Source organism: Halichoeres trimaculatus, unplaced genomic scaffold (assembly GCF_033239565.1).
Source record: "Halichoeres trimaculatus isolate MK-OKI-2021-1 unplaced genomic scaffold, fHalTri1.1 fHalTri1_scaffold_15, whole genome shotgun sequence".
NCBI lineage: Eukaryota > Metazoa > Chordata > Actinopteri > Labriformes > Labridae > Halichoeres > Halichoeres trimaculatus.
The window spans coordinates 34,440,648-34,468,297 of NW_027437193.1; the positions used below are offsets into that span (position 1 = coordinate 34,440,648).

A 27,650-nucleotide genomic window follows, 5' to 3' on the forward strand; every position below is an offset into this window, starting at 1 on the left:
AACAATAATAATAATAATAATGAAACTTTATTTACATAGCACTTTTTATAACAAGTTTACATGGTGCTTTACAAAAAAAAGATCAACAGTAAAAAAGGACATAAATAAAAGCAGCGTATCGAGGAATGAAACCCTCTGAGATCTCCTGTAAAAGTACACTGATAAAAATGTTTTTAAGATCAGGAAAGAGGACAAGTTGAATGCAGACAAAGGATCCGCTGATGAATACGTAGAAGCCGTAAAGGCAGAGAAAAAAAAACCCAACAACACCATTTTTAACACCTTTTTATGTTTTGATAATGAATTCAAGAAAAAAAGGCAGTAAAATATTGTCCATATATCTTTCCTGTTGTCACAAATAACCAAACAGGTCACAAAGTAATAACTCTGTGTCAGCTTCATTTAAAGTTAAAGCCACACTTTTTAACACATATTAAAACTATTAATTTCTTCCCAAAACGCCTGAACTAATACACTGTCCTTTATTTGGGCCCTGGTGCGGGTCTACATAACATTACATCGCTTACAGTACGGTGTACGTGATGACGTATGACAGCGTGGCCTTCTTCTGTTATTTGAGGACGTTCAACGCATAGGGCCTCTGTGATTGGCTGAAGGGAGATAGCGCGGCCTCCTTTTGGTTTATATGCTTACATCAGCGTTGTCTGCTCTGTGTATTGGTGTTTACATCTGCCTGTGTCTCTGGAGCCAGATGTGGGGATTCCTTAACGACAGTGAAGTACTGTCGCACTGAGATGGTTTGTTTCCTGAAGGAATAGGCACTTTCCATTGTTTAGACCTTCCTGAGATACGATGCGTCGCTCCGTCTCTGTCATTCCGCTTGTTTGTTGTGTAAACGTGACGTAAAGGGAGAAATGATGAAAGTTTTGTCATATGAGCCGGTTTCGTTTCTGTTTAACTCCTTCCTGCTTTGTCACAGCTCTCCAGAGTCACCTGAGCACTCGAGGAAACTGGCACGGAGATGACTTCCAGTGTGCCCTAAAACACGGCGAGCTGTGGGACTGGTGTCTGGCTGAATGGACGATCAAAATTCATCTTACGGGCAGACGTTAACATGTTAAAAACAGGCTAGGCCTATCCGAAAACCAAACTGGCTTGTCGTCATTACGCTTTGTGGGACATTTCGAGGAGACGGTCTAACTCTATGTCGTGTGACAGGATTTAAAGCCTTTCTGTTGTGGTGGGTGGAGGCGCGTGATTAGGCTTCAGTTACAGTTACAGTTTTTATAGGCGTCATGTCGGACACGATGAGCAGCCTGCCTATTCCACGGAGACTCAGCTATGCTGTGGGACACTTTCTGAATGACCTGTGTGCCTCCATGTGGTTCACTTACCTCTTAGTGTTCTACCACTCAGTCCTGGGCTTTCAAAACTCCTATGCAGGTAAGTCTATATCTGTCTGTCTGTCTGTCTGTCTGTCTGTCTGTCTGCCTGTCTGCCTATCTATCTATCTATCTATCTATCTATCTATCTATCTATCTATCTATCTATCTATCTATCTATCTATCTATCTATCTATCTATCTATCTAATTATTTTTTAAAAATGCCTCGTCATTGTGTGCCATGTTTGGTGAAAGTTTTGTCCCCTTGCCTGTGTAGGTGTGCTGCTGCTGGTTGGGCAGATCGCTGATGCCATCAGCACTCCTCTCGTTGGCTACGAGTCTGACCAAAGCCCTGGCTGTGGCAGCTATGGCAAGAGGAAAACATGGCATTTGGTTGGTGAGTCAAAGGAAGTCCCTCAGTCAAAGAGCCCTTATTAATGTTTCAGTTTCACCTAGTTGAAAGGAACCCCAGGCCCTGATATGCAGGGCCATACAGTCTATGTGCAGGGCATGGTCAGTTTGCTACGGTGGCCCCATTGTGCAAAATTGACAACAAAAAGAAAATAACACAAAAACGAAAAAGAAACTGAGAACACCAAAGAGAGCATGCAAACATTTATAAAACTTTTAACGACATATTGTTTACAAAGTGCTTTGGCAGATAAAAGCATGGCAGAGAATTAAGGGGATGAAAGGAAACATTTATCACCAGTAGATAAGTAGTCATGGCTGAGTGTAATCTTAAGATATGAAGAAAAAAGATTGAGGGAAAAAAAATAGAGAAAGGGGGAACAATGACATCTCAGGTTAAAACAAGGAAAGGATGAGGTAAAGGAAACAAAAACAAGCAATTAAAACATAAATTAAAAAATGAAAAGAGACACAACATAAAATAGATTGAAATTAAACTAATGACATTGACATTTAAAATAGAATTAAAATGGTAAAATTATATGAAGTCAGTAAAGTCTGAGTTTTAAGGAGAGATTTAGAAGATGTTACTGGATCTGCCATCTCCTCAGAAAGGTGGCTTCAAAGCTGAGGGGTCTGGAGCTGAGCCTCAGGCTGCGGGACAGCTCTTTAGTTGTAAACGTTTCTGAGATGGAGAGGAGCTAAAATCTTAAGATAAATTCCAGAGTGCACAGGGAGGCAGTGGTGGAAAGCAATTACAGGAGTGATGAGATGTTGTCTGCTGATACCATAGACTGTATATAGATGGACAGTGTGGCTCTGCCTTCTACCATTGGACCGTTTTGAAGCCAAAATACCTCCATCACAGTCGCAGCCTTTGTGCAGCCAGAGTTGGCTGTGGACTCTGAGGGAGTCTGGGTGACATTAATATATTCATTTTTTTCTTTTGAGAGTCTAATGTCTTCTTGGCTCTCCCGCCCAACGTACAGTATTTTACTATTCCCAAAAGTATTCCCTGTGGCTGCTCTGAGCAGCTTTAGCATCCTGCAGGTAGCATCGTGTGCTCAGAGGCTAGAGGAACAGTCTGAAGTTTTGTTTTTCTGTCAGTTAGCCTTTTTTTCAACAGTTACTCATAAATTCATTTAACCTTTTATGAAAGTGTTGTTTGAACTATGCTCCCATACTGAACTCCATACGTACATTTTATTCATGCTACTCAGGTCAGAGCTGGTTTTACAAGACTCCATAGGGGTAGAGAAATACAGGTTGGGCCCAAAGAGATGATCAGTTCTCCACAGTGGAATGATTGACTAGGTGCATGTGGCCTAGTGACACACACACACTTACACACACACACTCGTTAAGCGATTTATTACAAACCACATGCTGAGATGTTCATAATGTGCTGTGTGTTGCCAGTGGTGGACAAAGTACACGTCTTCGTTACTTGAGCCAAAGCGGACCCTGCTCGCCAAGTGTTTCTCCACTACACAAGAAAGTTCCTCAGAATAAAATCAGCAGAGGCAGCTTTACGTCCGTTTTTTAATAAAAGCAACGTGAAGCTGCATCCCTGGACATATTTTCTCAGGTTGGAAGAGAAATACCCTGAAGCTGTGGTAAACTTTGTTCCTCTGATGTGGCTGTGCTCCTTGTGAAATGAGCCGTCAGACACAGGAGGGCTGAAACCCTTATGACCATATGTTATCACTCCAGAGATGAAGTGGAAAGGGTTTGCAGCCAGTCACTTTTTATACCAACATCATTTTGTGAAGACCTCCCTGCTGTGGTTCTTCTCTCCAACAGCATAAGAAGTGAGGACTACATTCAGCTGTTCAATAGGAGTGTCAGGATTTAGGGTTGATCCTTAGATGATGAGCAGAAGTTTGTCATGATGATTGTTATTCGTTGTGTTTGACTGTGTGTGTGTTATCCAGGTACACTGAGTGTGATGCTGTCCTTCGCCTTCATCTTCAACCAGTGTCTGGGCTGTAACAGCCTGACTCCTCAGTGGGTCAGTTTGACTTACTTCATCCCGTTCATCATCGTGTTTCAGTTCGGTTGGGCGGCCACTCAGATCTCCCACCTGTCTCTGATCCCAGAGCTGGTCACCTGTGAGCACGCTAAAGTGGAGCTCACGGCGTACAGGTGTGTGTGACAGGAACACCCCGTCAACAAGCCAGGATAAGAAAAGACAAAGATCCTGAATGTGTGTGTGTGTTTGTGTGTCCGTTCAGATATGCGTTCACAGTTGTAGCCAACATCACGGTGTATGCAGTGGCGTTCCTCCTGTTCCATGTCCAGGCTGGAGAGGACGATGACCCCCTCAGTGATGCGCTGGGACCAGCAGACATCCCCATCTTCAGGGTGAGAAAGAGCTCTGACCCATAGGACGCCAGTGAATGTTCTAGAGTTTGTGTAACTCAGGTGACCAAGCATTTCGAGTAAACAGGTGAGGGTTAAGTGGTAACATATGTGTAGGTAAGACACATGGAGCAGGTTGACCAATAACAGAGAGCTCATGCTGTGACGTCAGACACAAATGGACGAGACGGAGCTAACAAAACATGGACGTAGTCTCTGTGATGTCACCGTCAGTTTCTGAAGTAAAGATTTTATTTTTGTATCTACAGTTACTTGTGGTCTTCATGCCTTTAATGAGCCAGCAGAGGACAGTGGATAGAGTAGGAGAGGGGATGAGAGTGGGGAGTGTCAGGAGGGAAACAGGCCACAGGCTGGATTGAACCCCAGCCCCCTGCTCAAGGTCAAATCTCATGTGGTGTGACCTTTGACCGTTTGGCCATCTGTGCCCTGAAGCGATGCCGTAAAGCCTATCGTCACCAAGTGCCATTTTGGAAATGTTAAACTGAAGCTAACATTCTGTCGGGGTAGTGTGAGGTAAAGAGGCGGGCTTTGGTGAGCCTCCTCTCTAACAGCTACAGGGAAGAGCTAAAATCTGCTGTTTCTCCAGTGTCTGCTTGAGGCTGGCTCTGAACGTACCAGAAGTCACATACACACCAAGCCAAAAAAAGCAATTTTCAAAGCAGAAATGAAACTGTTTACAGCCTGGTTCAAAAAACGTCTCCTGTCTGAGTAACTAAGTTTACTATCAGTGAATTTTTTCTAACTCGGCTGTTCAGAGGATATTAAGATCCTGAGCTTGCCCAATCAGAGGCACAGCTCATGTCACGTGACCGACAGGCGCCCTATGGCTGTAGGAGAAGCCCTTGCCACTACCAATATGGCCGCTATAGCCAGTGTGCTACATTTTCTGTTTCAGAAACAGACGGGTGGCGTCAGGGAGACTACGTCCATGTTTTATCTAGTCTGTGGTGCTCGTCATCAGTCAGGTCAGCTGTGCCTCTGATTGGACAAACTTGTGACCTTAATATCCTCTGAAGCACTGGGTTGAGAGAAAATTTAACGTCCCGTTATTTCTGAACCAGGCTGTAAAAATGTTCATTTCTGCTGTAAAAAATGTGCTTCTTTGAAGTGGTCTGTATGTGTATAGTACTTCCGTAGACAGCCTCTGGTGGACATTTGGCAAACTGCACTTTTTGGCACTTCTGCATTTGCTCCAGTGTAGGAGGTTTCTGCTTTTGTACATCATCTCGCCTATAACGCTGCTGTTTCCTAAAGAAACCAACCTTTTGGATTTTTCTTTGTTTTTTAAAAAAAGGTCTTTAATTCTCTGCTGAAGGAATAGTTTCGCAGACCCTCTGACTTCCATAGTGAAAGCAAAATATGTTTTTTTTAACAACATTCAACAGTAGATTTGCATAGTTACTGACTAAAGACAAGGTAGACAGAACTTCATGCATAATTTCAGCTTCATATTAAAGTTTTCAGTCCCATATGATCAGAATCTGTTGTTCTTGCATTTTATTCAGCTAATCTTTGAACGCTGTAGGATCTTTTATTTTCTCCATTTGGCTCTTTGAATTTCTCAGTGTGACAGGTTAAAACTGCAGGACTGAAACCCACAGAGTGTAAACTGGTTCCAATCCCCCCTACCTTTCACCCTCTGACAGTTACCATAAAGAGGAAATAATAAGTCTCACCTGTCAGCGGTGTTAGTGTGATGACTGGTCATACTCAGAGCTGCTGTGGAAATAAATGGATCAATCACTTCTTCGTGTCTGGGTAAACATGAAGTTAGACACATGTTTACACTGCCCTGGAGGTTATGTGTAGTAATGGGTGGAACCACCTCCTCCCTCTCCCCTCAGAGTTGTCATGCAAAAACCTGAACCTACATTGTCTGATTACAGAATCTGGCGTTGATCGTGCTGGGCATCGGGGCAGTTTTCTCCCTCATCTTCCACCTAGGGACCAAAGAGCGGCTGGGCAAAGTGGAAACAGAAGGAGATGAGGGCAGAGAAGAGGAGGAGGAGGGTGAAAGGAGACCGTTGCTCTCTCGGCCTAAGACTAACTCGCCTCTCCTGCAGTGGAAGTGTTGGCTGCAGCAGCCGGCTTTTTATCAGGTGGAGGGAGTCTGCTTCTGAGAGTTGATGTGATGCTGTCAGAATCAGATCAAACACACAGAGGGCCGAACTACACTTTCTCTTTAATAACTGATCAGGAAGGAGAAGAAGCTCATTGTTACCATTGCTCCACTTCACTCCGCCCGTTAACCCTGACACCTCTCTGCTGTTCCTCTCAGGTGGCCTTACTCTACATGTGCACCAGGCTGATGGTCAACCTGTCTCAGACCTACATCTCCATGTACCTCATCAACACCCTGGGACTGCCTAAGGTAACAGCAGAACAACCTGACCTCATTATTCTGTTCATGATGACTGGTTCAGCAGCTCGTCACATGGTCATGTTTTGTTTCTTCTCTTTGTTTAACAGAAATACATTGCAACAATCCCGTTAGTGATGTACCTGAGTGGCTTCATTTCCACTTTCATCATGAAGCCTCTCAGCAAACGCATCGGGAAATGTGTAAGTGAAAAACACTCAGTGCTCAGCCTCATCAGAGCTGAATTCTCTCCAACATATCAGAGAAAACATAAAAGTCAGACCTCTTCATGTTGCAGAAATTATACCATCACAACAAAGAAAGGGGTGGGGATCAAAACAGTTGGTTCCAGATTTTTTTAACCTGAAAAGTACCTTTCAGCCTTGTGGATCCTGAGACGTTAGAGTTCCTGTGGGTAAGACTGTGAGCCTTTTGCCACAAGCACAAGAACATAAACAGAACAAATCGGTACCAGGCATCACCAAAGTATCCTCTGCATGTTGAGCATATTAACATCGAGGACTTTATCAGTGATCTAGAAAAAGTCTTCCTTCTAGATATCTGCCTGATCGTAATCCACACTTTGAAAAGAGATTATCAGCACCAATATTACAGATTACAGGTTATTTTATAATGCTGTTTCTCAACTTCCTTAATTGATAAATCAGGACTGTATTGGTTTATGACACATCTAGATCTCCATGACAACACCACGCCGGCTGATGAAGTTTAGTAGAGAGAAGAGAGATCTGTGTTTTTCTCTGCTGAAAACGATTTCTGTGATTAATTTTGTAGTGATGGTGGACACTGGAGCCTAACTGTCAGACAGAAAAAGGAGAGAAGAGCAGACAAACAGGAGAGAGATAGAGCACCAGCTATAGGCCAACACACAAGCTAAATGCTAAAAGGGCTAATGTGTTTGTGCTAATGTTGCCTCCAACCCACAGTCAGCAGTTATTCTGCAGTGGTCTGTTCAAACTTGAGAGTCTATCAATAAAATGAAGAGTGAGGTTACGTTAGCTCTGCTTGGTGAGGTTGGAGTTGGTAGATGAGCTCTGGTAGGACAGAACCAGGATTCACTAACGTTACAGACACGTCTCAGAGCACCGGGCTGTGAGTAGAGATAAATATAGCAGCTACTAAACTATGGTACAAACTGACAAAGTTAGCTTGTTGTCAGGTTTCAAAGTGTAGCTCTACTTAACTGTTGATAAATACCTTACCTCGTGGAGATGGATCTGGGAAAAAGTTGACTTGAACAAAGAAAAATTGAGTTAAAAGAACATCTGATCTCCATTTGTTTCCAAATCAAACACACACCTTGTTCTGAGTTACGTCTTCACCTCAGTGTGTGTCCCACCCCGGGCCGTAGGGTGTCACTGCAGTCTCATTAAAACAGATCTTCCTCACAGCATCTTTAAACTCCCCAGCCTGACTGAAAACATGACTGAGGTCATGGTCTGATCATCCTGAAAGGTTAAATGCTGCTCCTCAGCTTCTAGCCTCTAATATTCACTGTGCCGTTATTTCACAGTAATTCCACAGTTTGATGAGCGTGTTTCTTCTGTTGTTCAGTCTCTCTTTTTATAGTTGAGACCCACTGCTGATAGGTTGCGCAGAAATGTTTAATCAAATAAGAAATCACAGCCAGAACAACACAGTAATACATCTGAGGTGGTTCATAGCTGACGGCTCAGAGGGATCTTCACGCTCCAGTGCATCCAGTGTTTTTTTAAAGACGTGAAGTGAAATCAAATCATTATTCTGAGTCTGAGCTCTTTGATGACTTCACCTGACACTCTGTGTCTCCTCTGGTTCATGAAGCTCACCTACTTCATGGGTCTCCTGCTGATCCTAGCCTTCTCCTCCTGGGTGCTGATGGACATCAGGATGGGTCAGCTGGTCTATGGAGCAGCCATGTTGCTGGGGGCGGGCTCAGCCACACTCCTGGTTATTTCCCTGGCCATGACCGCAGATCTCATTGCTGATCAGACGGTGAGACCTGTGTGTGTGTGTGTGTGTGTGTGAATGTGTGAGTGTGTGTGTGTGTGTGTGTGTGTGTGTGTGTGTGTGTGTGTGTGTGTGTGTGTGTGTGTGTGTGTGTGTGTGTGTGTGTGTGTGTGTGTGTCTCTGTGTGTAGTTTTAACCCCACTGAACATGCACACAGTCCAGGGAAACTTCTGGTGTTTGTCTCCCAGTGTTTCTGAGCAGATGTTGTTCATGAGTTTGATATTGGGGGATGTTGTCTGTGTCACTGATCTGCTGAAGTCTTGGACCCACAACACAGTTTCATGTCACAGGAAAGTTCTGGAATAGTTCTGTGAGCTACACTGCTGCACACCAGCTGCTCCTGACCCCGTTTGTCAGTATCATGATGTTTCCTGGTTTTTATCTTCACTTTATTTTTGTTCTTGTCAAGAGTTATTTTTAGTCTTCTTCAACACTTCTATAATGCTTTTTTTAGTACATTAAAGTTTTTTAATGACATAATCAATCAATATGTATTTATAAAGTTCAAATAACAATGTTATCTGAAGATGCTGTACAAATGGAGCAGTAGTAGACTCCTCAGTGATGAGTTATTAACTAAGACTCAACATCAAGACTGGATAAGAATCAGCTCAGACTCACTCTGGTCTCAGTCTGATCAGCCATGAGCAATGATCCAGAGAAACCATGAGATCTGAGAGCTCAGGGAGTCCCTGTGAGGTCTCTGATCAGTAACTCTGAACCAGCTGAAGAGTCTCAGCTGGATTAAAGGGAGTTACAGTAATCCAGCCTGAAGGAAAATAATGCTTGCTCTGGTTTTTCTGAATTATTTTCAGACTGGTTGTGCCAGTTTTTTACAAACAGCGTGGATGAAAGAGGCTGAAAGAAATATTTCAATGTTGCAGAACAAATAAACCATCCATAGAGAAGAGGACACTGACTGTTAAAAGAAAAAGACGTCCTGTCTGAAACACTCTGGCAAAGGAGTTGGTGGCACTGTGAAAAGGCTCAGAGCAAAGGATCAAGGGAAAACTTCTTTTAACAGGCAGAAACTTCAGGCAGAACCAGACTCATGTTAGACAGACGTCTGCTGTAACAAACCACACATGCAGAAAAACACTGAGATGGCAACACAGATAGATAAACAAACAAAAACACTATCAAACGGAAAGAAATCAAAAATGTTAGACCGAAGAGAGTGTTTGTAAATTGGGAAATCATTCCCTGTCATTTGTCTTCACCATTCACGGTCTGACAGGACCATTCTGTCTTCATGAAAAAGAAAAAGCTCCCAAGTGAATGAAAAACTCACTTTTAATCTGAAAAGCAAAATGTCAGCCTGTCCATGAAGTGTACGTGTCCTGCTGGAAGCCCAGCTGTGTGCACTACTCACATGAGGCACGTCTGGGTTTGGGACTGAAATAAGCACAAACAGTACGTATGCTCAGGTGTGTTCTGGCTTTTTTTCTGTGAGTGCTTATGTTCTCATGCCTGTGTTTTGGACTAAAGAGTGTCATCTAACTGGTCTCCCTCCTCATAATGTGTGTGTGTCTGAGCAGCAAAGCGGGGCGTTTGTTTATGGAGCCATGAGTTTCACCGATAAGTTTGCTAACGGAGTGGCTGTGATGGTCATCCAGGCCCTGCATCCCTGTCAGTAAGTACTTCAGACACAGTCACACACTTTACTGCCCAACAACACATATTAAAGCTGCTAATGAGAGGAAGCTCTGATAACTAGAGCAGAGAGTAATTCCTTTTTTACCCTGACATGTGGTGTTGCTGTGACTGCTCTGTTAGCTGAGTCATAGAGGCCCCCCTGTTTTCTGACAGTCTGTAGACAGCATCCCATGTGTGGAGATCAGGGGGCGGGCCCAGAGGCCTCTGACCCAGGTGAGGGGGCCCACATGCTGTCACACACACCTGGGAACCTGTCCTCAGTCTGTCACCCAGGGGTGTGGTTGTCATGCTGCTTGAGGTAGAACAACCAAACCCCTTTAATCAACATCGTGTGACTCTGCTTGTTTGTCGTCCAAACACATCAGGGTAGAAAATACTTCACTCTGGTCCTGTCACAGGAAGTGTGACTGCAGAATGAAGACACCACAGAGACGTTCAACAGGTTAACACAGCTGAGACTTTCTCTGAGGGCTCACTAGAAAACTAAAGATGTCCTGCTAAGTTTTGTTTAACAGTTTTTATAAAAGGAAATACCAAGAGGAAACACAGGACAGGATAAAAATCAGACATCTGTTTCACAGAATGCTCTGGAAAATATCAGAGCCCAAGTATTTGATAAAGATGTTTATGGATTTATCACTCACTGAATATTAAACACCAAAGACAGCACACCTCATTAGAAGGAGCAGGAAAACATGGACTCTTCCTCTGAGAGCTGATGATAAACATTTACAAACAGACAAATCTGTCACTCTGGAAAATGTAGGAGCTAAATTTCAGAAAAGGAGAGCGCATTGTCTGAAAGCGCCTGTTAGGGGGATAGCTGCTCTAACTTAGTGCTGTTTCACATGTTTACCTGTGGTAACCTGTGGCTCTGAATCTTAAGCCAATGGGAGAAAGCACTGGGTCACATTATGGTGAGGGCATTCACTGTTTCTAACAGTTATAGTTTATAAAGCTCCTATTCAGAGCAAACATCCATTTTTGGTACCTGACATCAGGAGCCTGGACCCAACACCTGAGCCGTACCCACACAAGGTTAGTGTTAGACCGGGACCTCTGGTCATTTCACAGTGACCCCCTGACGTCAGGTTTTGGTGTGGTGAAGCCAGTAGAAAACGTGTTTCTCATGTTTCTGATTGGAAACGCTGCGCTGACACACTGTGCTTCAGCAGGAGCTGTCTAAATGTTGACCCTGTGCTGTTTGATTTGTTTTCATCATGATCGTTTTGGCCTGATATCCTGTGAGTGTTTATTTATCCAGGGAGGTGTGTTTTTTTTCACTGATATATTTAAGTCCATAAATCAGACTATTTATAGCCTGTTAATCAATGACATAGAGGGACAAAGACAGTCTCCTTCCATCTTCTGTCTATCCAAAGTGCTATTAAAATCCTAATTTAGAACGACCAACACTGTCTGAATCATTTTTAGCAGAAAATGATCAGAAAAAGCTACAAAGACTGTCTTAAAAATGTAAATTACCGCCTTAAATTCCTGAGATGCTGATTTAGACTGGATTAGCTAAGGTCGGTATTTAGGCCCAGAATTTGTACTTAATATGTTACCGACATGGTCAGTTTGCATGATATTGAAAACACAAGCGTCCTCCACAATTATTACACATTTTAGAGGTGACACAGGTGAAACCAATTCCTTCTGTGTTATTCACACAGAGACAACAACAAGATGAGAAGAGGTGTTTTCATTTCCACTCCAGACTTCCTGAGTAGAAACACAGAGGAGGTGTGCTCTCTTTGCATTGACCTTGTTGGCATTTAAGTTTAAAAAAAAATTGGTATAATTTTATGTCAAATAAAAGAGTTTGATCAACTCGGTGCTCTGGAGTAAAGTTTGATGAACTCTGCTTTCCAAACGATTCAATGAATATGAAACAGTGGAAATGTGTAATAAATGAGAACAGTCTGTTTACATGATGTGATAATAACCCCCCCCCCCCCCCCCCCAGCACTTCGAACTGTTGTCCTGCCTGTGTGTGGTTCTACCACTACGTCATGGTCATCGTCACTGGAGGTGTGGCTGTGGTGGCGACTCTCGCTCTGTGCTCCATCCTCATCTGGCCCATCAAGATCAGACCACGTGAGTCCAAAACCTGTCCTAAGACTCAGTCTGTGAGGTACTCTGTGGTACTCTCAGCTCAATCAGTCATCAGACATGTTTTTCTTTTATTAAACAGCTGTGATAAATATCTGATACTCCACAGAAACCACCTGTAATCTCTCTGCTGCATCTGTTATAACAAATCCAGTACATTACATGATTAAAGCAGTGGTTCTCACCTGGTCAGGCTTCAGGACCCACTGTCACCCCTTAATGACAGCCCAAACAGAGGAACATCTCCAACCTCTTAAGTTCATTTAATGAGAATATGGCAGAGTTCCAGCCTGAGATAAAGAACATCACAGTATGCTGCTTCTGACGGCTTCATGTGCCAGCGCTGCGCTGCTCAAAGCATTAAGGTCTTTACTCTCCTCCGGCCTCAGGTTATGAACGTCCAGATCTATAGCAGCTGTTGTACCTGCGTATCATGACGCTCAAATGGCACATGACAACAAACTTTAACAATAGAATAGAATAGAATGTACTCCATTAATTCTCAAAGGGAAATTCAGAGTCACAGCAGCAAAACAAGAACATAGTTTAAAAAATTTAAAACTTTTTTTTTTCCCGTTGCTTGGCGCTGCCCAAGTAGCTGCCTGTTGCAGCAGCTCTCTCTTCTTTGTCCGTTTCTTGTATTTTTTTCGTCTCTTTTTCATCATCTTTGTATTTGGAGTGGATCATCACTTTGTATGGTTCATTGTCGGTCGCGGACACCAAACTTTTTGTGGCTTCAGCGATATTTTTACTACTTTTCTCCTGTGTTTGTCTGGAGATCCTACATGTAACCATGGCTGCATTGTTTACATGCGAAATTAGCTGTTAGCAGCTTGTAGCATGTCAATGCTAACTAGTGTAGGGCTTGATGATTTCCCTCGAGCTGAGGGGGAGGAGGTGAGGACGACGTGCTGGGAGGTGACAACGTGGACCTGTCCTTCCATCCATAGTTGTTGGGAACGTGGGATCTGTCTCCAATAAGATGGACGAGCTAGCCGTGCTAGCCCAGTGGCATCGTGCTGGTCACGGACGTGGCTGACGGAGCTGGCATCGGACGCCGGCATCACATTGGAGGAGCTTCGCCTGCTGTGAGCAGACAGGATCCAGGAGACAGAGACTGAACAGACTGCTGGGGAGGCTCAGTCCTGGACCCTGTGGAGGTGGAGGCTGGCTGACTGGAGAGTGGTGGACGGATGTCGTCATCTATTTTCTTTTTGCACTTTCTTTTCTCTTTCTTACTTTTGTTTTCTTAAATGCTGCGGTGACTCCTGAATTTCCCCTCGGGGATAAATAAAGTATTTACTATTTCTATTTCTATTTCTATTAAATAGACAGCACTCTGCTGCACAAAGAAACCCCTTCAAAATCAAAGCACATGATTTTCTTCTTTCTTTGGCCAAGCAACTCCCTGAAAACGGTTCCTCAACTAACTTTTGGGTCACGATCCTCTGGATGAGAAACACTGGTTTAAGGATTTAAAGACAGAAATAGTGAGCTGCAGGGAGGAATCTCTACCTTTGTCAGCAACAGACACAGACCTGAACTGAACAGTTTACTTACTACCCCACTGTGTGTGTGTGTGTGTGTGTGTGTGTGTGTGTGTGTGTGTGTGTGTGTGTGTGTGTGTGTGTGTGTGTGTGTGTGTGTGTGTGTGTGTGTGTGTGTGTGTGTGTGTGTGTGTGTGTATGTGTATGAGTGTGTAGGAGGTTTGCCAGAAATTGCTGAGGATGAAGCCCGGATCAATTAAAGCTCACTCAGGGTGGACTCTGCGTGGACTCTGCGTGGACTCTGCGTGGACTCTGCGTGGACTCTGTTAGCACGTCAGAAGCACACTGTGAGTCAGACTCTGGAGGAGCTTTTTACTTTTATTTCTTTGGAACTTTTTCTTTTGCTCTCAGGGAAAAAGCATCAGGGGGATTTCTTCCTGGCTGCACATGAGACCTCTGACAAAGTGACTGGAGTAATAAGGGATTTCAGGGACACAGGAAAGGGAGAGCGACCTAACAGCTGCTCACTTCTTATTTTCATCTCAGATGTTGTGTCCTCAAAATTTTATAACCTATTTTTATTGAAGAAGTCTTTGTTAAATTTTGATTTTAGGTGCTTTCTTCACTCTTCACTGTGATGGAGTTATGGAGTTCACCTTGCTGTCGTCCAGCCGTGATAAACTTCAGAAATGTGTAAGCACTGAAAGTTGTCAGAAGTTTATCAGAAAACATCAAAAAACACTATGAAGTTCAGAAACACCTTCAGTTTCCACAGTGAGGGCCTGATCTACCAAAGGTCTACGTGTATAAAAACACAAACATGATAGCTGATTCACTAACTGGGTGCATCAAGGATTGGGTCTGCCCGTAGAGCATAGTAGCACAAACAATGCATTCAGCACGTTTGTCTTCATAAGTCTGGGAGGAGGAGATGCAGATATAAGCATTTAGCACCTGCAGAGTGATTTGTCAAACCTGAAAGACGGGCGCAAACTGGCACAGTGTTACACACAAACGGCTGAGGTCATTGTGGCGTGAAGGAGGAGGCAGAGGTGCAGTGACAGACGAGGGGGAGAGGATCTTCTGTGTGCGTATCAGCCAACAACCCCATTTCTGAGCGCCGATTTTTTCAGCTCTGTTATCGCCTGCTGCGCTGATTTCCACCTGTGCTTAATTAACATTCATCTCCTGCTCGCTCCCCTCCCTCTTCATCCGCCGCCGGCTCAGTTGAATGACCGCTCCCACTGAATGACCTCCTGACTGTTGCCAGGGCGTGACAGTCACGGTCAGCCCAGACACAGCTCTGACCAGCTGCTTCGTGTGTGTAATGATGGTCCCAGTGTTACTGTGGAGGGTGCTTCACCTTGGACCCAGCTCTCACCTCCTGTGCAGCAGCCTGTGACTCATCTGTCTGATTTCTCCAACTCCATGACTTCAAACTTCATTTTTGCTTTACAGCCACTCTGCTCTCCAAAACACTGGATAGTGACAGCAAGTAGCACGCGCTAAACCCTCGCTAACACAAGGCAGTTTGCTCCTGTTACCTGTTGCACACACACAGTTTAGCGCTGGTTATCTGGGATCTTGGTAGATCAGGCCCTGAGTGTTTTGCTCCAGTTCCTGTGGAAACTCTAAATCCAGACAATCATCATGATGAGAGTGGAATCACGGTCAGTGAAGAGCTCACAGATTGTCTGTTTGTTTGTTTGTTGAGCACCAGTTCATGAAGCAGTCCATGTTCACACCAGATGTGATCATGACCCGGACAGAGTCAGTCCAGGCTCAGTGTGTTCAGAGGTTTTTCTTATCAATCGTTGTCTCTGTGTTTGCACCAAATGGCAGAAACATACAAGAAGTGATTTTTTTAAACTATCCACTCAAATGTCAAATCTTGTTTTAATCATATGTATCTGTAAATATGATGAAGCTGTGGTTCTTAATTCAGCAGGAACAATACTGGTCCAGGTGGTCCAAGTGGTGCGGGTGGTGTGTTGACCTTCTTTCGCTTTGATATAACGTTTTGTTTCACCTCTTTCTTTGTCTCAGTGAAAATTGACACATCAAACTTTTACCTCCTGATTATTTGTTTTTATGTTGAAAAAATAAGATATATATATTTTTTAAATCAAGAAAGCCATTCATGTCAAACACTAGTCAACATTCAAACGTGCCATCATTTCATGATGTGAGCTGCGCTTTGAAAAATATCTCACAGAAATATTTCCTGACTTAAACTTTGCACAGAAATTTAGCAAATGAGTGTTTGGTGGATCATTTCTGTGTTTCTTCTTGGTAATAAATCTCATCCTGTTGTAAAGTCTGTTTGTTTCTCTTTTAATTGGAGACACATTTTAAGGAACTTGTATTTGTGGGTTGAATCCATGAAAAATTTGAGAAATGTTCTCTGCCAACGCCAAACAGCTGGTTCTGCTGTTGACTCCCGTTTGGGGTCATGGTAGCCCCAGGTCATCAGGTGTCTGCTCAAAGACTCGGCTCACCACGCTCACAGACTGTACGGACACAGCCTCTGTGACATCATCTGTCTGTTCCTGATGCAGAGTAATGAAGAAAATTTGATGGAGGCCATATTGGAATTGCTGATTTAAGTGGCGGGCTTTGAGCCTCCTCACTAACAGCTACAGGACCCCAGACCTGTCAGTCATGTGAGCTGTGCTCCTGGTTGGGTAAACTTACACTCTTGGTATCTTCTAAAGCACTGAGTTAGAAAAAGAAATCACCCCACAGTGTGTGCAGATGGAGGAATGAGTGATTCAGACCTGAGCTGGTTTTTGAACCACGCTGCTTCCTGCAGCTAGCCTCAGGCAGAAACTTGATGAACCGCTGCTTTTAGCACTTCCTCTAGGTGCCATTGTTTTGCTTTTCGGCACATTTGACTGATCTCGATAGAGCTGCGTGAACTCAAAGCGGTGACCTCCTGTCTAAAAATATGAGGCAATAAAATGATAAAATCTGCAGTTTGTGGAGTGTGTGGCTCTGAAAGTGCTTGAAACCTCGTACACACCCTGTCAAAAAGCTGTTTTAACAGCAGAAATGAACATATTTACAGCGTGGTACAAAAAAAAAAGACATCAGTCTAAATCGCTTATTACACTTACTCTGTAGTGGATGTGGTGGATGTTCTTTGAACTCAGCAGTTTAGAAGAAATTAAAATGACAGGTTTGTCCAATCGGAGGTGAGCTCATCCGACAGACAGGCAGGTGTCCTATAGCTGTTAGCATGGAGGCTCAAAGCCCGCCCCATTCCCAATATGGCTCCCACCTAAGATTTGCTCTAAAACTCTGGTTCAGAAATAGACCAGTGATGTCATAGAGACTACGTTCATGTATTACACAGTCTATGGTCAACTTCAGGCTGGTTAAATGCTGCGTCTCATATTTATATCTCTGTAAGTTCACTTACATATGACCTACAGTGAGGTGAGGCAGGTTTATCTGTAGAGCACACATGGCAGCTAAAAATGCTTTACAGCTAAAATTAAATAATTCCATAAAACATAAAAAATCATGAATTAATCAAAGAAAAGAGAGAAGAGCAGAGGAAGTGCTTTCAGGTGCTTCCTGTTTGGACAGAGATCTGGTCCCATCTCCAAAGGGAGGATGAGTTTAATGTGAGGGAGGATGTCAGAGATGGCCAGCAGAGGGAGCTATTGTAAATGTTACATCAGAATTACATGACTTTCTTTCTTCTCTTTATTTGTTGCTCATTTAGTCTTCGATAATTATCTGTGCCAGCTGAGTGTGAAAGGGATCAGATACGTTGTGCAGCAGCAGCAGCATCAGTGTGTGAGTGATGTGAATGGTCAGAAGACGAGAGAAGCTGCTTCAAACCGCTCTCTACAGTCCACTGAGCGTGTCAGCGAGGGTCAACAAACTTTGCCTCCATGAACACAGGAAACACCGACGTCCATTTCTGTGCATGGACATCTCCTACTACAGCTGATGTTTCTCCTTTTGCTCTGATGAACATTTTTCTTCAGTCTTAAAATAAGAAAGAGAATCTGAATGCTTATGAGGAAATGGTTAAATGAAAAATAACCCATAAATGTGTCTTTGTCTTTATTATTCTTCATCTTCCATCAGTCAGACCAGAGGATCGTGTCAGTGTGTGATGTTTAGACGTCCTGAGATCAGCACGTCTGCCAGAGTCACCTGGTTCTTCTCTCAGCAGCAGCGGTGGTTCACCGGAAAACGTTCATCCCCCTCTATATCTAAATGTTGTAGAGTTGTTTGTCCATCAGGGGGCGCTGGCGTTCATTTTCTCCTGGCAGCTGTCCCAGAAGTTGAGCAGTCTGTTGTCCTTATTGTTGCAGAAGTCGGTCAAGTCTTTGAGGAGGCGCTCAGCCAGCCTCTCGTCGCTCAGCACCCCTGTCCTCCAGGCCTTGGTCAGCATGGTGTTGTAGGCCCAGTAGTACCCGACCTGCTCCTCGCTGCTGAACGGCCCCTGGTGGTTGGAGGTGGTGGAGTTCCTGCGCCTGCGCTGCTGCCCACTCGAATACTTCCTCTTGGAGTACGGCAGCTGCAGGAAAACGGTGCCTGAGAGGAGGCAGAGGGAGGTTCAGGGGCACAGTTAAAGGGCAGTTCGCTGTGTTTTAACGTGGCGGCGTCTCAGACCTGTTACATGGATGTACTGAGGCTTGTTCTCTGAGGGGAAGTTAAAGGCTGAGGCAGAAAACTTGTCGTGAACGAACCCAAACCTGGTTTAAAGGGCACATTCAAACATTTTTACTCAATGTTACACAAAAACAAGACAAATACATCAGGGAGCTGTTCAGAACAACACAAACCGGTAGAGAATGGCCTCCTGGAAGAGCTGCATCCTGTCCCAGTAGGTCTCTGGTTCAAATCCTGTAGATCAGATCAAACAGACATTTGAGACTGAGCTGATGTGGATGTGAATCTGTTCAGACGAGCTCTTTACCATCGAAGAGGTTATCGCTGCCGTTCTTCAGCAGACAGTGGATGTTCAGAGGGATGAAAAGCTGGGCTCTCAGAGGATCCCCATACGGGTAGGAGGTCAGGGCAAAGGGCACCTCCAGCGCAGGAACCAGCAGGAAGCTGCAGGACGCTGCCTTCCTGTGCCAGCCCTGGACCTGTCAGAGAACACAGGTTAAACTACCGCTCTGCATGTTCAGCTTTTACCCAAACTTCCTCCTCGAATTCCTCTAAACATTAACAAACCAGGAGAAACCTGAGCCAGTTTCAAACTCTGAGATCCCAGCTGATTGCTATGGAAGTGTTGCACTGTGTGCAGACAAACATCTGTTAATGTCACTGTCTCATGAAGGAGGAATGGGAGAAAAGGAAAGGATGAGGAATCCAGTGAGTCATCAGGTGTCTGCTGTAGTTACCATCTCGAAGAGCACAGCAGCAGTGACGGCCATCCAGTGCAGCTTGATCTCAAAGGCGGCGTTGAGGGAGAAGTTTCCCTGGTAGTAACAGCTGCACCACTCTGTCCGGTCGCTGCGGTTGTTCACGTCCACATCCAGAGTGACCGTCTTCTGCTCAGGGACAGTAGCAGCTGGAGGACAGATGGAAGGAAGGACATTCAGAGACAGGAAGGCATGGAGTTAATCAGACAAACAGGAAGAGGACAGATGATGATCTGAATATCAAAACACGCTTCTTATCAGCACACGTTAACTCTAAGTTTCACACTCACTCTAAATAACTTTGGACACTTGAAAACTACAGAAACATAAAGATTAAAGCCAAGTTCAGTTTGTGTAACATCTGTTTGACACTTAGTGGGAACACTGGGGTCATGACCTCCTCCCTCTGTGGATATTCAGGCCTGTCTCTCAGCTCATACAGGTCTCTCCATGTGATGATAACCAAACCAATCTGAAACCTGTCTTTGATTTCTGCAGCTGGACTGGGAGGGTCAGGCTGGGTGTACCTAGCAGCGCGGCAGCCTGGCTGCGTCCTCCAAAGCTGCGGCTGAAGGAGCTGTGCCTGCTGGCGTAGGAGGCTGGTCGGCTCGGTAACCAGGGCAGTAAGAAGGCCGGGAGGTTGCAGGGTCGAGGCTCCTCCAGCACGAAGGCCACCTCAAACCACTTCCTCTGAAACAGGGCAAAGTCCTCCAGGGCCGCGGTTGACCAGCCGCTGGACGCTGAAGGAGGGGGAGGGGAGGTGGGGCCTGAAGAGGACAGGAAGACTTTGCGATTAATGTTTATCTTATCTAGACTTCCTGATATCGCTCACACACATGCATTCATGAAAAATCAGTTTTTATTCAAAGCCATCCGCTCACCATCCTTCTCGCCAACTATCCTGTAGAAGTGGAATCCGTAGACGAAGGTGCGCATGGCGTCTCCAGAGGCGTGGGCCACCAAACCTTCATCCAGCATTTTCTACAGTGAAGACAAGAAGTCAGCACACAGGAATGGAAACATGGAGCAGCTGAACTCAGACATGTTTCCACAGTGATGTGGGGTGGTGAGCCAAGACCAGACCACAGTCAAGACCACAGTCCTGACCTCAGTCCAGACCACAGTCCAGACCTAAGTCCAGACCACAGTCCTAACCACACTCCAAACCACAGTCCAAAACACAGTCCAGACCTCAGTCCAAACCACAGACCAGACCACAGTCCAGACCACAGTCCCAACCACACTCCAAACCACAGTCCAGACTACAGTCCCAACCACACTCCAAACCACAGTTCAGACCACACTCCCAACCACAGTCCAGTCCACAGTCCGGTACTCAGTCCAGACCACATTCTGGACCTCAGTCCAGACCATAGTCCAGACCACACTCCCAATCAGAGTCCAGAACACCCTCCCAACCACAGTCCAGATCACACTCTAAACCACAGTTCAGACCACACTCCCAACCACAGTCCAGACCACAGTCCAGAACTCCATTCAGACCTCAGTCCAGACCTCAGTCTAGACCACAGTCCAGACCACACTCCCAAACACAGTCTAGCCCAGAGTCCAGACCACAGTCCAACCCGATTCCTAACCACAGTCCAGACCTCAGTTCAGACCACAGTCCAGACCACAGACCCAACCACAGTCCAGACCACACAGTCCAGACCACAATCCTAACCACAGTCCAGACCACAGTCCAGACTACAGTCTGGACCACAGTCCCATACCACAGTCCAGATCTCAGTCCAGACCACACTTCCAACCACAGTCCATACCACAGTCTGGACCGCACTCCTAATCACTGTCTAGACCCCACTTCCAGACCACAGTTCAGACCACACTCCAGACCACACTTCCAACCACAGTCCAGACCACAGTCCAAAAATTCAGTTCAGACTACAGTCCAGACCACAGATCAGACCAGAGTCCAGACCACACTCTCAACCACAGTCCAGACCACAGTCCAGACCACACTCCAACCTCAGTCCAGACCACAGTCCAGACTACAGTCTGGACCACAGTCCCAACCACAGTCCAGACCTCAGTCCAGACCACAGTCCAGACTACAGTCTGGACCACAGTCCCAACCACAGTCCAGACCTCAGTCCAGACCACGCTCCCAACCACAGTCCAGACCTCAGTCCAGACCACACTCCCAACCACAGTCAAGACCACAGTCCAGACCACACTCCCAAAAACAGTCCAGCCCACAGTCCTGATATCAGTCCAGACCTCAGTCCAGGCCACAGTTCAGACCACAGTCCAGACCACAGTCCCAACCACACTCCCAACCACAGTCCAGACCACAGTCCAGACCACACTCCCAAAAACAGTCCAGCCCACAGTCCTGATATCAGTCCAGACCTCAGTCCAGGCCACAGTCCAGACCACAGTCCAGACCACAGTCCAGACCACAGTCCCAACCACACTCCCAACCACAGTCCAGACCACAGTCCAGAGCTCACTCCCAACCACACTCCCAACCACGGACCAGACCACAGTCAAGACCACACAGTCCCTAATCACAAATCGCACCTTTTCCCCAAATCGTGCAGCTCTAGTCCAGACCACAGTCCAGACTACAGTCTGGACCACAGTCCCATACCACAGTCCAGATCTCAGTCCAGACCACACTTCCAACCACAGTCCATACCACAGTCTGGACCGCACTCCTAATCACTGTCTAGACCCCACTTCCAGACCACAGTTCAGACCACACTCCAGACCACAGTCCAAAATTCAGTTCAGACTACAGTCCAGACCACAGATCAGACCAGAGTCCAGACCACACTGTCAACCACAGTCCAGACCACAGTCCAGACCACACTCCAACCTCAGTCCAGACCACAGTCCAGACTACAGTCTGGACCACAGTCCCAACCACAGTCCAGACCTCAGTCCAGACCACAGTCCTAACCACAGTCCATACCACAGTCCAGACCACAGTCTGGACAACACACTCCCAACCACTGTCTAGACCACACTTCCAACCACACTCCAGACCACACTTCCAACCATATCCCAACCACAGTCCAGAACACAGTTCAGACTACACTCCAGACCACACTTCCAACCACAGTCCCAAACACACTCGTAACCACAGTCCAGAACACAGTCCAGACCACAGTTCAGACCACAGTCCAGACCTCTTTATGAAACTCTGAATCAAGTTTCATTCACTTCAAATCCAATAGATTCAAACCAGCCTCTTTGTCGAGACTCAGACCCTCAGATTTCATTTCTTGTTAACCCTCTATAGCCTGACCCATCAAAAATTAGTCAGAAAGTTCTAATTCTGATTGGACCAGGGTTGGACCGGGGATGGATCCAGCAGGTCTCAGTACGCCTTGGCGTTCAGTGTGAGCAAATTTCACTCGTTAGAGCTGCTTGTTATGACGTTGTTACTACCTTCGTCTCTACCTCTCTGCTACACCCTCATTAGCCAAAATGTCATTATCCAAACGAAGAAAAGTAGATAAGGAGTGTAGAATTTTCAAAGAAAAATGGACCACACCGTATTCATTTACAGAGATGCACAGAAAACCTTTGTGCTTGGTGTGTTTGCAACAAGTTTCGGTATTGAAGAAATATAATATTTGACGCCACTACAAGACTCATCACAGCGAAAAATATGACGGCTTGCAAAGACAACTGAGAAGAGATAAGATCAACGAATTGCTGGCGGGTCTGAGGAAACAGCAGTCAACTTTCATCCAGAGCAGAGAAGTCAGTGAAGCAGCGGTAAAAGCCAGCTACCTAATTGCTAGTGAAATAGCATTAGCATCGAAGCCGTATTCCGACAGTGACTTTGTTAAACGATGCATGCTGCAGGCGGCTGAACTCGTGTGTCCCGAGAAGCAACAAGCTTTTGCCAATATTAGCCTGACAAAGAATGCTATAGCAGAGAGGATTTCGGAACTATCGGCAGATTTCGACAGTCAATTGAAACAAAGAGTCAAGTCATTTATTGCATTTTCGTTGCAATTGATGAGAGCACTGACATCACAGACGTGGCCCAGCTGGCCATATTTATTCGAGGAGTTGATGAGACATTGACTGTTACTGAAGAGTTTCTTGAGTTGGTGCCAATGATGGACACCACAACAGCCGAGGACATTTTCGGCTCTGTCGTTGCTGCACTGGGCAGAGTTGGAGTGGACTGGTCCCGCACTGTTAGCCTGGCTACAGACGGCGCGCCATCCATGGTCGGAAGGAAAGCAGGTGTCATGACAAAGTTCAAAGACAAAGTACAAGCCCTTAATGGAGGAGAACGTTTCTGGACATTTCACTGTATTTTGCACCAGGAGGCATTGTGTTGCAAGTCGCTGAAAGTGGACCACGTCATGGAGGTGGTTGTTCGCACTGTGAATTTCATCCGGCCCAGAGGTCTGAACCATCGTCAGTTTGACAAACTTTTCAGCGACAGCAACATTACCCACAGCCTGCCATATCACACTGAAGTGAGATGGTTAAGCCGAGGTGCTGTGCTGAGGCATTTCTTTGATCTACGAGAGGAAGTCGGACAAAGAAAAAAGGAAAACCGGTGTTGGAATTACAATCTCAGGAATGGCTATAGGACCTTGCATTTTTGGTTGATATTACTGAACACTTGAACAATCTGAACAAAATGCTGCAAGGCCGCAAAAAAGTTGTTACACAGTTTTCTGACAACATACATGCATTTAAGTTGAAGCTGACTTTGTGGGAGACACAACTGGCAAATGGCAACCCTGCTCATTTCCCCTGTCTGAGAGATGTGTGTGTGACCAGACCTGATGCGGACGTGAAGCGGTACAAGGACAAAATTGCAGGACTACTGCGGGAGTTTGAGAAACGTTTTCAGGTATTTGGTGAACTTGAGACAGAATTTTCAGTTTTTCGCTCACCTTTCACAGTAAAAGCTTCTGATCTGCCGGTGGAAATTCAGCTACAAATAATTGATTTACAGTTTGATACAGATTTGAAGGGCAAATTTGCCTCCGTAGGTCTGGACAAATTTTATCAGTATCTACGACCAGGGTACCCCAAATTAACAGCCCTGGCTGCTAAAATTTTGTGCATGTTTGGGACAACCTACCTGTGTGAACAAATATTCTTAGTGATGAATATCAATAAAACAAAAATGCGTTCAAGACTCACAAACAAGCACTTAAATGAAATCCTGAAAGTGACAGCTAGTCAGGACATGACACCTGGTGTTGATGCACTTGTACAGGCCAAAAGATGCCAAGTTTCAGGAACAAAAACAAGTCCAGACTAGACTAACACCTTTAAAATGCTGCCTTAGATACTGTTTGCATTGAAAGAATATAGCTCTGTGATGAATCCTTACTGTGGTGATTAAAAAAATGTGCACTTAAATTAATTACACATTTTAAAATCACTCTCCTTAGTTTGTAAGGTGTACGCAAGGATTAAATTTAGATTTTATATTTGTATGTGTAAGTGGTTTAAAAATTCCTTTTTTAAAAGTCTCATTTAATCTTAAAGTGCATTACTATATTTTTCAGTACCAGTTAAAGTTTTGTGCCTTTGTACAATCAGTGGGATCAGTTGCAATTCATATATGTGAATGATAAAAGTAAATTGCACATTTGTCCAAGGAAATATGGGGTGTTTTATGAAATGCTTTGTAAAAGGATAGTTCATTAAATTTCAATATTTTCCTAATGTTCTTGGGCTTCTTTAACCCAAAACAAAGGAAATACATGATATTTTGGTTATTTATAGCAGAGTATGGTATAATTTTAATGGTACGGCCCACTTGACATCTCCCTAGGCCGTATGTGGCCCACGATGTGAAATGAGTTTGACGCCCCTGCGTTAGAGGAAGTAGATGACCCTGATAAACAGGGTTGCTGTGCTCCAACAATCAAACACCATGTAACGTTTTTAGGGCACACAGTGTGTTAGCTGCACCCATCTCAGCCATGGTCGTGAGAATGTTGCTTCCTCTTCAGGCCGACAGGAAGCAGTTTTGTACACACACAGCTTGGCTTTTTTTTAACTTGTTGGCAATTCAAATTTAATTTTTGTCTTTAAATAATTTGAAAGAAGACATTTTTCTGGACTCATCAGTCTAATGTGGCTCATATCAAGAGTGTTCAAGACAAAAACACAAGATTTTAGTTTTTTCAGTGTTGGGCTGAACAAAGTTGATCATTATGTCCAAAACAAACACCGGTAAAACCAGAAAGAGCAGGAAGAAATCAGTACTGAACGCTTTTTTGTTATTACAAATAATAATTTAGGAACCTTTGCCTCTGAGAGAGCTAAAAAAAACCAGCCTGACTTATATTCTGAACTCTACGGTAATAAGGGGCACCAAATTTAAAACAAACACTCTCTACCCACAGCTCTAACTTTTGTCAAATGTTGCATTTTAAATTATTTTTATTAATATTATTATCTTTTTTTATAAGATCTGACTTGGCCACCTCTCCTCTGGTTTCAGTAAACTTCACGTCCTGCCCTCGTACGATTTGTCCTTTATAAAGAGTTTTTGTTTGGTCTCACTGGGACCCAGTTTTTAATGAGAGTCTCTGTCCCTGATGGCATGAAAGTCTTCCTCAAGGTGAAGTCTGAACCCAGGACTCTTACCTGCATGATATCTACAGCCATGCCCTGAGTGGCCATGCCGTCCACTTTGTTGACGAGCCAGTGAACCACCTCGGCACTGATGAAGCAGTTCACTGGGAGACCCTTCTGCTCAGGGAGCAGCTGAACCCCCGTCCTGATCCAGAGAGAAATATGATGACACCTTCAGAAAACCACCTCAGGATGTGAAGAAATGACATAAAGAAATAAAAACCCGACAGATCTCAGAGACGACCGCTGTAAGTGTCAGAAAAGAAAAATAAGTTACGTGGGATGTTTGACAGCCTCGAGGATCTCCTGGAGAGTGGAAGAGGACGACAAGGAGAGAGCTCCTGCTGCAGACTGCCCACTGTGGACAGATGATATGTTCACAAACATGTTCACCTGTAAACCTGTCTTATGACTCTGTCTTATGACACATCACTAAGAGCCAGGGGTCAAAGGTCACCTGATGTCTGTGGTGCTGCTGCTGGCCGCCGTCTCTCCTGCTGTCGGTGCTGCTCCAGCCGTTACTGACGACAACACGACTTTGTCCGCAGCTTCACTGGCATCAACAAGCTACACAGGTAAAGACATCACTGTCTGTGTTTTCAGGGTTTCAAAAACATGAGGTATAATTCCCTGTTCGTTCAACGCTGACCACACGCCTCTGAGATCCCTACACCACCGTGACACAGTGAGGAAGAGCAGCCCAATGAATATGAATCAGAAACAGAGTGAATGCTGGGAAAAAGAGTGTTCAGCTCACCACGGCAGGCTGATGTCAAGTTTTTACGCTCTTTATGGATAAATCAACCTGTGTTCGTCTCTGTCGTCACGTAGAGGGAGAAATCTCTGAGACATTTACGTCAACGTCTGGATAAACAAAGATCAAACTCGGTGTGTGAGTAGGCTGACTGCAGGGGAATGTTAGGGTTTGATTTTGGTGAACAGACTCAGAGGTCAGAGGTCAAGAGGTCATGCTCGAGGACAGGAGCAGGCCTCCACTGGTTACTCTGAGGGAATTAGGGTGAATAGATCCAGCTGTGATAGAAGAGCACAGCATTTGTAAAACAAGGGACTGTTGTTTAATGCTACAAAAATAGATTTTTTGTTTTTACAATCTGACGTGAAGTCTGACAGCAAGTGACTAAGAAAATCAAACTCTGCAATAAAAAAATGATGCACTGTTGAATGTCGTCATATAAAACTAACCACAAACAGAGAGCCTGGAGGAGTGTTGGTGCTGCCCCTGATCAGATCACCAATGGTGCTCCTGAGAGGATATATCTACCTCAAAAAATCTGATGACAACTTTGTCAAGTTTTGTTTAACAGGAGGATTTAATGAAGGAGACATAAACCTGTGAAGTGTCCTCTGACTGCTGGAGCAGGGTGTCTGTGGCTGATCTTTGCCTCTTCAAACATTTGCACTGAGCTTAGGAAAAACAGATTTTTGAACACCTTCATTTCACCCCCTACAGCTAGTTTTGGGTCCCCAGGATGAGGAAGTGGTTTAACACTCCGATGGATGAATCATGAAAGTCTAAGTCAAGATTTTTTCCTCAAGTGTTTTTGTTCTTGAAAAACAAAAATACGAGGTAAAGAGGTAAAAATACGGTTGTTTCCTGGCCAAAATGGCGCCCTTATTTTTATCATGTCGAACACTAAGTCCCACTGACAACTGATTAAAAACAAAACTCATTTGAAGACCATGACCCATAAATAGCGGTGCTGGATACTGGCAACCCCCTGCTGGGGAAATACCCTTTCTGGCCAATCCAAATCCAAACACAGACAATAATTAATAAAACGATCCTTACTTTATCTGATCTGTGTAAATGAGTGTGCCTGTGGTCACATTTTTCTGTGATTCCTGAATGAATCTGCTTCCACTGATACGTCGTCATCCAGT

General features: G+C 44.8%; 2 protein-coding genes across 5 annotated transcripts in view; one reads left to right on the forward strand and one right to left on the reverse strand.

Moving 5' to 3' along the window:
* The first annotated feature begins 601 nt into the window (after nucleotides 1–601).
* Nucleotides 602–16,016, forward strand: LOC141804178 (major facilitator superfamily domain-containing protein 12-like). 2 transcript variants are annotated; one of them, XM_074688501.1, is made up of 12 exons: nucleotides 602–758; nucleotides 941–1,404; nucleotides 1,622–1,741; nucleotides 3,690–3,900; nucleotides 3,990–4,119; nucleotides 6,024–6,236; nucleotides 6,416–6,508; nucleotides 6,607–6,699; nucleotides 8,321–8,491; nucleotides 10,045–10,139; nucleotides 12,132–12,262; nucleotides 13,981–16,014. In XM_074688501.1, the coding sequence occupies exons 2-12, from the start codon at nucleotides 1,257–1,259 to the stop codon at nucleotides 14,022–14,024; spliced, it is 1,449 nt and encodes a 482-aa protein (XP_074544602.1). In that variant the 5' UTR covers nucleotides 602–758; nucleotides 941–1,256; the 3' UTR covers nucleotides 14,025–16,014. The 2 variants fall into 2 exon arrangements, with proteins under 2 accessions (XP_074544602.1, XP_074544603.1); XM_074688502.1 differs by lacking the exon at nucleotides 602–758 and having other exon boundaries at nucleotides 1,265–1,404; nucleotides 3,809–3,900; nucleotides 13,981–16,016.
* Nucleotides 16,017–16,133: 117 nt separating this feature from the next.
* The window catches only part of depdc5 (DEP domain containing 5, GATOR1 subcomplex subunit), a 31,639-nt gene continuing 20,122 nt past the window's right edge, over nucleotides 16,134–27,650 (reverse strand). For all 3 annotated transcript variants that reach the window (XM_074688499.1, XM_074688500.1, XM_074688498.1), the window contains 10 exons: nucleotides 26,206–26,315; nucleotides 26,026–26,106; nucleotides 25,761–25,893; nucleotides 20,036–20,135; nucleotides 19,682–19,921; nucleotides 19,134–19,303; nucleotides 18,704–18,875; nucleotides 18,570–18,630; nucleotides 18,397–18,479; nucleotides 16,134–18,318 (listed from right to left, as the gene is read on the reverse strand). In XM_074688499.1, coding sequence (XP_074544600.1) covers nucleotides 18,020–18,318; nucleotides 18,397–18,479; nucleotides 18,570–18,630; nucleotides 18,704–18,875; nucleotides 19,134–19,303; nucleotides 19,682–19,921; nucleotides 20,036–20,135; nucleotides 25,761–25,893; nucleotides 26,026–26,106; nucleotides 26,206–26,315 — 1,449 coding nt within the window. In that variant the 3' untranslated portion in view covers nucleotides 16,134–18,019. The remainder of the gene's footprint in view (nucleotides 18,319–18,396; nucleotides 18,480–18,569; nucleotides 18,631–18,703; nucleotides 18,876–19,133; nucleotides 19,304–19,681; nucleotides 19,922–20,035; nucleotides 20,136–25,760; nucleotides 25,894–26,025; nucleotides 26,107–26,205; nucleotides 26,316–27,650) is intronic.